The 11249-nt window shown below is 50.6% G+C and overlaps 1 protein-coding gene across 3 annotated transcripts; it reads right to left on the reverse strand.

Annotated features, from left to right (window-relative positions):
* Window positions 1-14: 14 nt before the first annotated feature.
* On the reverse strand, window positions 15-11249 carry Zdhhc19 (zDHHC palmitoyltransferase 19). 3 transcript variants are annotated; one of them, XR_015632663.1, is made up of 9 exons: window positions 10899-11249; window positions 10134-10267; window positions 9686-9807; window positions 9063-9202; window positions 8092-8264; window positions 7673-7778; window positions 1186-1370; window positions 656-882; window positions 15-198 (listed from the first exon to the last, which is right to left on the reverse strand). XR_015632663.1 is itself a non-coding variant. In NM_001039259.2 (9 exons), exons 1-9 carry the CDS (start codon window positions 10917-10919, stop codon window positions 128-130), a joined length of 1080 nt encoding a protein of 359 aa, NP_001034348.1. In that variant the 5' UTR covers window positions 10920-11249; the 3' UTR covers window positions 15-127. The 3 variants fall into 3 exon arrangements, 2 of the variants coding, with proteins under 2 accessions (NP_001034348.1, XP_087431933.1); NM_001039259.2 differs by having other exon boundaries at window positions 1186-1271; XM_087575807.1 differs by having other exon boundaries at window positions 1186-1271; window positions 10134-10290; window positions 10899-10957.

The raw sequence follows: 11249 nt of genomic DNA on the forward strand, positions 1-11249 counted from the left end.
GCCTGACACCTTTATCAGAAACCGTCAATCAATATTTAATGAGGATTGGTGGGTGTCAGTGCTCCCACCAGTGAAACAGGGGCTGGGCCCAAGTGGACCACTCGGATTCAAACTCGGAGGCGCAAGTTCAGGTGGTCCTGGCTCTGTGAGTACCGGGGTGAGCCTCATCAGCAGATTCAGCCATGGGTTGGCGTGGACCTAAACACAGAGTAAGCACATTCAGGCTTCCTCCAGCCTTCCCAGATCCAGCTCCACCCCACCCCCAACCCCTCCTTATTTCAGCCAAGCGGTGACCAGCACCTCAAAGGTCTCAGGGTTGGAAGGGAAATTCGCTCCCGATGAATACCTTATGTTCCACTACCATGTATTTCAATGACATTGAACTGTATGTAAATTTTTCGCCTAAATGGAGGATCATTCTTCAAAAACAGTATAAATCGTAGGCTAATCTCTGTCCGCATTAACAGCTGAGGAAACTCGTTCAGACCTAGTGACTGGCCCAGGGCCCAAGCCAAGTTAGGGATGAGGTCTTTTCTCCATTTTGTGAGGGGTGCCTGAGAGTATTCTAGAGCCACTTCCTTTCAAGGTTTCTCCAGATTTAAGCTCTCCTCCACCAAGCTCTGAGCACCCCAGCTTCAGGGCCAGCCGCACGCACCTCCTGGGGACTTTTCCACAGATGCAGGTAGGCTTCTCATCTCCTGGAGAGCTGCAGCCTCGCCACTCCCTGGGGGTCCCTTCCCTCGTGTGTGCCGAGGTTGGATCTGTGGCCCAGGATGACCTGGGCCACAAGGTTTGGGAGGACACGGTGGTGGGTGTTTAGTCTTCTCCTGGATTCGTTCTGTCCCCACCGGTCTTTGCAGACAGACAACTTCAGACATGTAACTGAAGAAGCAATGGGCCAGGTACAAGGAGTCAATGCCTTTCTTAGTCAGGAGTCCATCTTCCCTCTCACTCTGGGGATACATTCCATGGGGCAGCCCTGGCTCTGGCTCTTCTGGCTGCAGCTCCCTCACCCTCTCAATCTTTTGTCTTGAGGCAAAAATCAACAGAAAGGTCCCCCAGTGGTCCCAGGGGGCTGGGGGGAGGGGAAGGGGTCCTGAACAATGCAAAGTCTGGGAGCTGGGATATGAGGACACTTAACTAGCTCTGGGGTCCACCGTTCAGATGTCTGGCTTCCCAACTCACTTGGGACCCAGTGGTGCACACATTGTTAGATACCAGTTCTTGGCAAAGCCCTGGTCAAAGGGGTTGTATTCCTCATGGTCCCTGCACTGGAAGGGTAGGGAGGGGAAGAGAATGTCAGAACTGGCCGGTGGGTCTCAGCAGCAACAAGCCTTCAGCCGGGCAGCTCCGGCCCAGCTGCTGCGGATCTGCAGAGAAAGGGAAGGAAGCTGGAGCAAGCTTTCCTGGGTTCCCCAGAGAAGCACCCCGATTCTGAGCAGCTCTGCCAGGGCTGGTGTTGACACTGTGCCTGTCTCTCTCCTCTCTTGCCTTCTCGGGGCTCCCGTCACTTGTACGCCCCTGTGGTGCATCCTTGGGACCGAACCCAGGGCTTTACACTTGCTAGGCAAGTGCTCTACCACTGAGCTAAATCCCTCCGCCACTCATTTTTGCTTTCTGGATGTTTGTCTTCATTGACTTTCGCCATCTGAAAGGTCAGGAGTGATGTCTGTAGTGATTTGAATCACATTTTCCCAGCCAGAGTCACATGGCCTGGGAAAACCTGTCCCAATGTGACGGCATGATGAAGTCAGGTTTAAAGTCCAAGCCCTCCCTTGACCGCTTCCTTTTTGCTTTTTTGTCTCACTCTGTAGCCCAAATCCCCTAGAACTCACTTTTGTTGCCCAGGCTAGCCTTAAACTTGCAGTGATCCCCCATGCTGTCGTTAAAGAGTACGCCACTGTGCCCCGGATTCCTGGGACACTTTAAGATAGGCCTTCTCTGTGTAACAGCCTTGTTGTCCTGGAACTCACTTTGCAGACCAGGCTGACCTTAAACTCACAGAGATCTGCCGGCTTCTGCTTTTCGAGTGTTGGGATGAAAGGCCTGCCCCAGCACCACCCAGCCTCCTGGACACTCTTAGCCAGGATCCCCTCTCCCCTCTCCACTGTTCCTTCCCACTCAACCTGAGACACTCCCCTCCCCTTGCAGGTCATGCCTCACCCCAACTTAAGGAGCTTTAGTCACAATGAAAAATGACCCAACATCTCTCTGCTCCCAAATGGCCTGTGCCCCATGCTCCTCTCACCAAGTCTGATCTTCAATACACCGCCAGACAGAAATTTCGCAGGCCCCATCAGGACTGTCCTGCGATAACCTGCCCAAAAGCTGTACCAACCATCACTCGATGAAAAGGTCCACCTCCTTCAAGCTGTGTGCAGCAATTTAGAGAAGCAGGTAGCTCCCTAGGAATTCTGGTTAGAAAGATTTGATACGATTGACGGACTTTTAAGTTACATGGGAAACAATCAGCTAGATGTATATGATGTATAGAAAAATGTTGATTTCTATGATACACAAATGCCTAGTTCGTAAGACCCGATCAGTCCATCTGAGTATGTTTACCGCAGGGGCATGCCCTCTCAGACACAGAGAATCCAGGAGCTCTGAGGTGCTCCCAGAGCCTCTCAGTGGCTCCAGACTTGACGCTCCAGCTCCAATTCTGTGTCTCAAATGTCTACACACTCTCCAGGACTGAACAAAGCGGCATCTTGTTCTGTTCTCTGCCTAACTGTGTGAGCTCTCTCCCTCTCTCCCTCTCTCCCTCTCTCCCTCTCTCCCTCTCTCCCTCTCTCCCTCTCTCCCTCTCTCCCTCTCTCCCTCTCTCCCTCTCTCCCTCTCTCCCTCTCTCCCTCTCTCTCCTTCTCTCCCTCTCTCCCTCTCTCCCTCTCTCTCTCTCTCCCTCTCTCTCCTTCTCTCCCTCTCTCCCTCTCTCCCTCTCTCCCTCTCTCCCCCTCTCCCTCTCCCTCTCCCTCTCTCTCCCTCTCCCTCTCTCCCTTTCCTCCCCCTTCTCCTCCCTCTTCTGCCCTTCCCCCTCCTCCTCTCCCTCTCTTTCCTTTTCCACCATTATGCTGAATCGTTGGTTTGTTAGATTTTTCCAGTACTTGGAAGTAATGCCAGGGCCCTGTGCTCTCTTTAAGTCGTGTATGTGCTCAACCCTGAGCCAAAGCCCCAGATCTAGATAGTTCTGGGTCTCAAAATGTTCCAGGCACTGCAGTGGGCATTGTGGGCACACTGTGAGCACCACAGCTGCTGACTTAGCTTTCTCTGTTATGCGAGCAGCTGTGAGACAGTGTCCTGAACGTTGAGGAGAGTGACCAGGGCAGCACAGAGAAAGGGACTCAATCCAGAAAAGCAAGTCCCTTGGCCTGCCAGGCAACATGGCTGCCGCCCGAGGAGCCATAGCCGAAAGTGCTGTTGCGTGTAATTCATAGCGTGCAGAGCAGGGGGCGCTCTCTGAGAGGAAGATCGCTGTGGTGCGGAGGATGGTCTAGGGCTGAAGTAGCTCCCATGTGAAGACGCAGCCACAACCATCAGGAAAGGGCACCCAGGGGAGGTTTCAGGAGGTGGAGTGGAGGCTTATGACATTACCTAAGAGCCATGCTTTGATTATAAGACAAGAGGGGTATAGAAAACCCGATGATAATAAAAATAACAGACGGGGGCGGGGGGCTCTCAGCGTGCAAGCTACTATGTAAGGTCTTACACAGGCCACTTCCGGTGGCCAAGTAACATCCCCAGGCCTCACTGCAGGTGTGTTGTAGGGTCGTGATCCAATGTGGTCTATCTACAGAGTCCTTGTTATAAGACACCAAGCAAGGGATCCAAAAGGAGCTTCAGCCTGGGAATGGCGGTTTAAAGAGAATGAGAACTAGGGTATGTGATCAGTATGAACTGGATCCAGCCAGAAAGAGAAGAGAGCCCTCTGGTGAAGCCTGAAGTACAGACTACACTTAAGTCCCTAAGTTGGAGATCCCAAGCAATGATCTGGGGCTGAGGTGGGGCTAGAACTGGAGGGCGTTAGAGGAAAGACTGCTGTCCGGCAGAGCCTGAGATGAGGGACTGACAGCAGAGAGAGGAAGCATAGTGAGTACTGGGTCGTAAGGAAGGGCTCAGCAGAGGCGGCAAAGGTGAGAGGGCAGCCAAAACTGGGTGGGTGATGCCTGAGACATGAGTGATGGGTAGAGAATGCTCTCTCTCTCTCTCTCTCTCTCTCTCTCTCTCTCTCTCTCTCTCTCTCGTTTCCCTAAAACAACCATTAGTCAAGTTACCATCTGATGAAATGGGTACAGAACCCATATGCTACAAAGTAATGACAAAAGATAACAAAAACCGAAAACTTAAATAAACCATACCCGCCAATCCCCAAAAGTGGTCATCTGAAAATACTGGCTAGCCCTAGTCTGCTCCATCAGTCAACTGAACTCTGAGGAGAACCCCAGCAGATTTGTAGACAGTGACAAGTTGATTCTCAACGTTCCCTTCAAGGACCAAAAAGCCAAGAGAACCTCAAAAAGGAGCAGTTAGAGAACTCATCATATGCTGTTTCCAAAGTATAAAGCAACACTAACCAAGACAGTACAGGGTGGGCAGAAGTGTGCTATTGAGAAATAAACCACATCTCTCTGGCCAGTTCTGCTTTTATTTTTTTTTCCCCCCCTGGGGCTGGGGACCGAACCCAGTACCTTGTGCTTCCTAGGTAAGCGCTCTACCACTGAGCCAAATCCCCAACCCCATCAGTTCTGTTTTTAAATAAACATACAAAGATAATGCAGGAAGGAATCCTTTCCAGCAAGTGGTGCAGGTATGCAAACAGCAGACCTTGGGGACTGGAACGTCAGTCCAGTCCCCTGATAGCATTGTCTGCTCTGGCAGAGGACCTGGGTTCAGTCCCCCTATGGAGACTCACAATGAAACTCCAGATGCAGGGGATCTGGCGCCCTCTTTTGGACTCCACAGGCATACACGTGATAAACAGACATACATCCAGGCAAACACTAGGACACATAAAATTAAAAACAAAGCAAGCCTTTACCACATACAGAACTTAGCCCCAAAGAAATCATCAATCTAACGGTAGAATCTAAGCCCACAAAATTTCAGTAGGAAAAGCACATGAGGGCTTGGAGAGATGGCTCAGTGGTTAAGAGCACTGACTGCTTTTCCAGAGATCTTGAGTTCAAATCCCAGCAACCACATGGTGACTCACAACCATCTGTAATGAGATCTGATGCCCTCTTCTGGTGTGTCTGAAGACAGCGAAAGTGTACTTACATATAATAAATAAGTAAATCTGAAAGAAAGAAAGAAAGAAAGAAAGAAAGAAAGAAAGAAAGAAAGAAAGAAGGAAGGAAAGAAAGAAAGAAGGAAAGAAAGACACATGAATGAAATTTTGCAATCTTGGGTTTGCAAAGATTTCTTAGCGACCACACCAAACGCACATGATCCATATTTGGGGTGCACACACACAAGCACACATACCACATACACCATGCTCATGCACACATGGACATGTACACAAGCACAATTAAAAATTCTATTTGAGGGGTTGGGGATTTAGCTCAGTGGTAGAGTGCTTGCCTAGCAAGCGCAAGGCCCTGGGTTCGGTCCCCAGCTCCGAAAAAAAGAAAAAAAAATTCTATTTGAAATGGAACACGCTGAAAAGAAAACAAAATAACAAACTATGGATTTCAACAAAATATTATAAAAACACATATCTGAACCCAGAATACACAGTATTCATGAAACACATAAAGACAATAATCCAATTTTTAAATGGACAAAGTATTTTGGAGCATATATTACATCAAAGATGTACTGCTTGGCACCACCCTCATGAGGAAAACACAAATTACAGCTACAGGATGCCACCACCACACATTTACAAGATGGGCTAAAACAAACTTCCAACAGTCTCAAGTGTTGGCAAAGAGGCAGAGCAACTGGAATTCTCATATATCACTGTACGAATGCAAAGTTTGGTTTGGAAGACAGCCTGGTAGTTTGGGGTTTGTTTGTTTGTTTGCCTTTTGTTTTTTCTCTTATTGGATATATTTTTACTTACATTTTAAATGTCATCCCCTTTCCTGGTTTTACCTCCAGAAACCTGCTATCCCATCCGCCCCTCCCGCTGTTTCTATGAGGGTTCTCCCTCACCCACCCACCCACTCCCTCCCATCTCCCCGCCCTGACATTCTCCTACACTGGGGCATGGAGCCTTCACAGGACCCAGGGCCTCTCCTCCCATTGGTGCCCAACAAGGCTATCCTCGACTACATATGTGACTGGAGCCATGGGTCCCCATGTGCACTCTTTGGTTGGTGGTTTAGTCCCTGGGAGCTCTGAAGTATCTGGTTGGTTGATATTGCTGTTGTTTTTAGGGGGTTGCAAACCCCTTCAGCTCCTTCAGTCCTTTCTCTAACTCCTCCATTGGGGACCCCATTCTCAGTTAAGGGGTTGGCTGTGAGGTAGTTTGTTATAAAATGAAACACAGCTGCCAAATGACCCAGCAGTGCCACTCCTAAGAACTTACCCAACAGGAAAGCTTAAGTTCTGGACACCAATGTTTGGAGTTCATTTTCTAATTATCCCAAACTAGAAATGATGGGAAAATCCTTCCGTTGGTGCACAGATAATCTGTAGAGCATCCTACAGTACAATGCAACGCTACACAGACGAGAACGGCACAAGCGAAACTCGGGTGTGCTGTGGTAAGCAAGCCAAGGCAGAAAATGATTTCATTTGGGTGGGATTTTGAAAGATTTTTTAAAAAACAAAAAACCTGAGTGGAAAACAAACCACCATTACCGGGGGCTGTAATAGGAAGACAAACCCACTACAGAAGGCCATGAAAGAAACTTCTAGAATAACGTCATACTATTTTCAGATACCCCTACGATCACTCTGGGGTTTCTACTGCTCCAAGACTGTCCCACACTTGATTTCACAGCCTACTTTAATGTGACCGGCTGGGGGGGGGGGTTTGCCCAATTGCCAGCGCTTGAATCAGAGCTGTTTCCCCACTCTCTTAACATTCTTTCAAGCCGGACTCGAAGCTATTAACTCCAGCAGCCAGCAAGATCGAAAGTTCAAGGCTTACCTGAGACTGTCTTTTTTTTTTTTTTTTTATTTTTAGGAGGGGAAGGGGACTTGGGATACAGCTGAGTAGTAAATCATTTACCTGGCATTTTCCAGACCCTGGGTTCAATCCCCAGTACTGGAAGGGAAAAGGTTCTGTTTTCTAGCTCCCTGGTTCTTTTCTGCAAAGCTGGCAACATTCAATCCTCTGTCTTCTGTCCCTTTGAAATCACTTCAGGATGCAGAATGGCGTAGCGGGCCTGCTTAACTCCTAGATCCTTCTCTTAGTCCAAACTACGGAGCTCTAGACTGACAATTCTTAATGTGGTCCAGGGTGTTGTCAGATAAATGCAGGATGTAGCCTTCCGCTATACCAGACCCTCACAGGCAGGCAGCCTAGAACATACAGCGGCGCACCCGGGATGGAGAGCGACCACCGGACTCCAGCAGGTGGCGCTGTGGTCCGAGCTGCCACTTAGAGTGAGTCCCCAAGGCCCTACCCTCAGGAGCCAAAGGCAATGGAAAATCAGTTCCTGAGGGCTCAGGATGCTTCCCACAGTCAGACATCTGGACGTCCACGCTCGGCCCCACATACCTTGCTCTCGTAGGAGCGCTCCGCCCTGCTCACAGATAGGGCCTGGATCAGCATCAGCAGGAAGAGTGGAATCAGGAAGCCCGCAGCGGGCACAGCCACCAGGATGCTCACCAGCTAAGGAGCCACGCCCGATCTAGGGCATTCCACCTCCACCTCCACCACTACTCCCGCTCACCCACTCTATCCCACCATGCTGTTGCTCTGCTTGTCCCTTTTAGGCCTTCATTATTCTATGGCCCTACTAGGTTCTTTTCTCTCCCTCCCCTCCTCCGCCCATTCCCCACTTTCATTGGCCCATACTGAGCCTCTGAAGTGGCTTCCTCAGCTAGCTTCATCCATCACTGACTCCACCCTCTGAGACCTTATCTCTCACCTCCCTCAACCCCTCCCCACTGCTCCTCGCGCGCGTGAGTAGATACGCCATCGCCTTGTCCAGGGAGAAGGGCAGATGGCTCGTGTGAATTAGGAACATCAGGCAGGTGACCAGCAGGGCTCCAGAGTAGAGACAGAGGAACAGGATCAGCAGCACGAAGAGGCGGAAGTTGCGGTGACCGATGCAGTTGTTGACCCATTTGCAATGGTGGTCAAAGTCCTGTTACAGGAGAGAAAGAAGCAGGCCTCCGGGACCCATCCTTCTGCCCAGCTTCCAGGGCCCCAAACAACTCGGTCCTTTGGGTCACTCACTCTTAACCTTGCCCAGACAGCGTCCCTCCACACATTTGTAAACTGGTCCGCTAGTCCAAGCTTGTATAAACTGGGACACCCACCCCCGAACCTAAACTTCCAAAGGAGGGCAGGAAAAGTCCCCAGACCGAGCCTATAGCCAATGGGTTTAGATAGCCCACGTCAGCAAATCAGGAGACTGTCCTCCCTGCCCAGTTCCCCAGGAGCAGAACATGACAGTGCCTGCACTAACGTGCCACCCTTCCCGAACAGACGCAGGCACAATGGCAGTGACCTGTGTGAGGGACCAAGAACAAGTGGACGTCATGGAAAACTTTTTTTTTTTTTGGTTCTTTTTTTCGGAGCTGGGGATCGAACCCAGGGCCTTGCGCTTCCTAGGTAAGCGCTCTACCACTGAGCTAAATCCCCAGCCCCAAAACTTTTTTTTTTTTTAAGATTTATTTATTTATTTTATGTACAGCATTCTGCCTGCATATGTGACTGCAGGCCAGAAGAGGGCACCAGATCTCATTAGAGATGGTTGTGAGCCACCATGTGGTTACTGGGAATTGAACTCAGGACCTCTGGAAGAGCAGTCAGTGCTCTTAACCACTGAGCCATCTCTCCAACTCATCATGGAAAATTCTTACACTGATCCCTCGCCCACACAGGATGAGGCTCCAGGTTCTGGCCAGGTCTACGTGACAGGCAGTGAGGGGACACTCACCTCGACACAAATGTTGCACCATGGGCAGTGGTAGGTACGGGGCGGGCGATGGAAGAGGCACTTTGGGCACCATTCCAGGCGGAAAGCCCTTTGGTTCACTCGCACCACATGCACGGTCCTGGGATCCTCACTGACGGAGCCTGACATGGGAGAGAGTTAGGCCGCTGACCTGACACTCCTGCTCTGGGCAGCCCTACAGCAGCCCTTCAGCAGTCCTGGGCACAGGGGATATGAGGAAGAGTTGGACAGAGAATTCCTAACCTTACCGAGCAAGCTGACCATCAGGGAGGGGGAGGAGAGAGGGGGGACCGTACTGGTGGATGGGCGGGGCATGCTCCTGTGTGGGGAACTCTGCCTTTCAAAGGTTAGTAGCACTTGGAGCTCTGTGTAGTGAAGAGGGCGCGTAAACGGCATGGTTTGGACAAGCCTACAGGTTTCTCTCTCAGCCTGCACAGCCCACTCTTCTGAAGCAGCTGGAAGGTTCTTGTATTGTTGTGTTTTCAACACCTCGGTGGCTCGGAAAATGAGATGTTAGGGCAGAAAAGCGTTGCCTCAGGGTGAAGTCCTGAGGCGAGAGGCTGGAGGTGGGGTGCCAGCTCCTTCCAAGGGGGCTGAGTCCTCACCTCGATGTAAGATACCCGGGTCTGAGAAATTGAGCGAGACGAGACTGAAGAAGGTGAGGATGAAGAGTGGTCCTGTGACCGCGGGAAAGACCCACTCCCCGTTCTGAACCAGCCACCTACAACTGAGACCAGAGCCACTTTCAGTTTGGAGATGGAGTAGCCCAGAGCTCCTCCCCAGACCCTGTCCAGCTTAAAACCGGCTCTAAGAATCCAGGCGAGGGGCGGACTCACAGGGGCCCCACCAAACGCCGCCGGCAGCATCACTAGATACGTTTATCTGCCCCCACCATGCACCAGTGCTCCAGAACTCTACGCCTGCGCATTTCTTTCCCTCTAACTAGATCGATGTTCCCCAGGCCTTCTAGTGCTCCTTCCTGCAATTCCCCTGCCTCTGGACTTTAATTCCTGTCTTGCATAAGAAACCCAACGGATGACACGGGACACTCACGGAAATCCGAAGAAAAGGCCACTCAAGAACACCAGCAGAGATACATTGAAGGCAGCAAACAGGCTCGGGAAGAACCATGAAAGAGGGATCTCGGGCAGCTGTTGTGGTTCCTTCACAGGGGTCACAGCGTCATCCTTTAAGAAAGGCACGGCTAGGGCTGGAGAGATGGCTCAGTGGTTAAGAGCACTGAACTGCTCTTCTGAGGTCCTGAGTTCAAATCCCAGCAACCACATGGTGGCTCACAACCATCTCTAACGTGATCTGATGCCCTCTTCTGGTGTGTCTGAAGACAGCCACGGTATACTTATATATAATGAATAAAATAAATCTTAAAAAAAAAAAAGAAAGGCACGGCTAGGGCAGAGGACATGGCTCAATGGGAAAGGGCTTGCTGTGCAAGTGTATGGATTCGAACTCAGTTCTCAGGTCTCAGTAAAAGCAGAGTTTATCTGTGTTCACACACATGCACATAACTTCAGCAGCCACAAGAGGGTCCCTGGGGCTTACTGACCAAGGGGGTCCAGCTAAATTGGCAGGCTCCAGGTAGAGCAAGAGACCTTGTCTCAAAAAGTGAGGTGAGTGGGGTTGGGGATTTAGCTCAGTGGTAGAGCGCTTGCCTAGCAAGCGCAAGGCCCTGGGTTCGGTCCCCAGCTCCGAAAAGAAAAGAAAAGAAAAGAAAAAAGTGAGGTGAGATTAATTAACTAGGGAAGACAACTGACTTTGGAGCACGCACACGCACACGTGGGACGTGACTCCCATACTCACAGGTAGGGGATGAGACGTCATTCTAGCTGCTCTCTCCCTTAAGGACTCAGAATTTCATTGCCATAGCAACAGAAGCCACAGCCCAGGAGAGAGGAAAAAAGAGATCTCAGTGTGATGTCACAGAGGTAGAGGGACGGTGGCTCTGGCTACTTCTGGTCACTTTCGATATTGACCATCTCCTCCTCCCCATCACTTATGCCAGAGTCCAAGGAGCCTCAGCTGTGCCTCCTTGGAGGCTGCTGGGGTTCATCCCCCAGAAATTCACGTACTGAGCCCTGTTGGTGTGCCGGAGACGTTAAGAGAGGGGTTAGCAAAGATACTGAGTCTCAGAGGGATTTATGTGAAGTCTTC

Source organism: Rattus norvegicus, chromosome 11 (genome assembly GCF_021556685.1).
Source record: "Rattus norvegicus strain SHRSP/BbbUtx chromosome 11, alternate assembly SHRSP_T2T, whole genome shotgun sequence".
Classification (NCBI taxonomy): domain Eukaryota; kingdom Metazoa; phylum Chordata; class Mammalia; order Rodentia; family Muridae; genus Rattus; species Rattus norvegicus.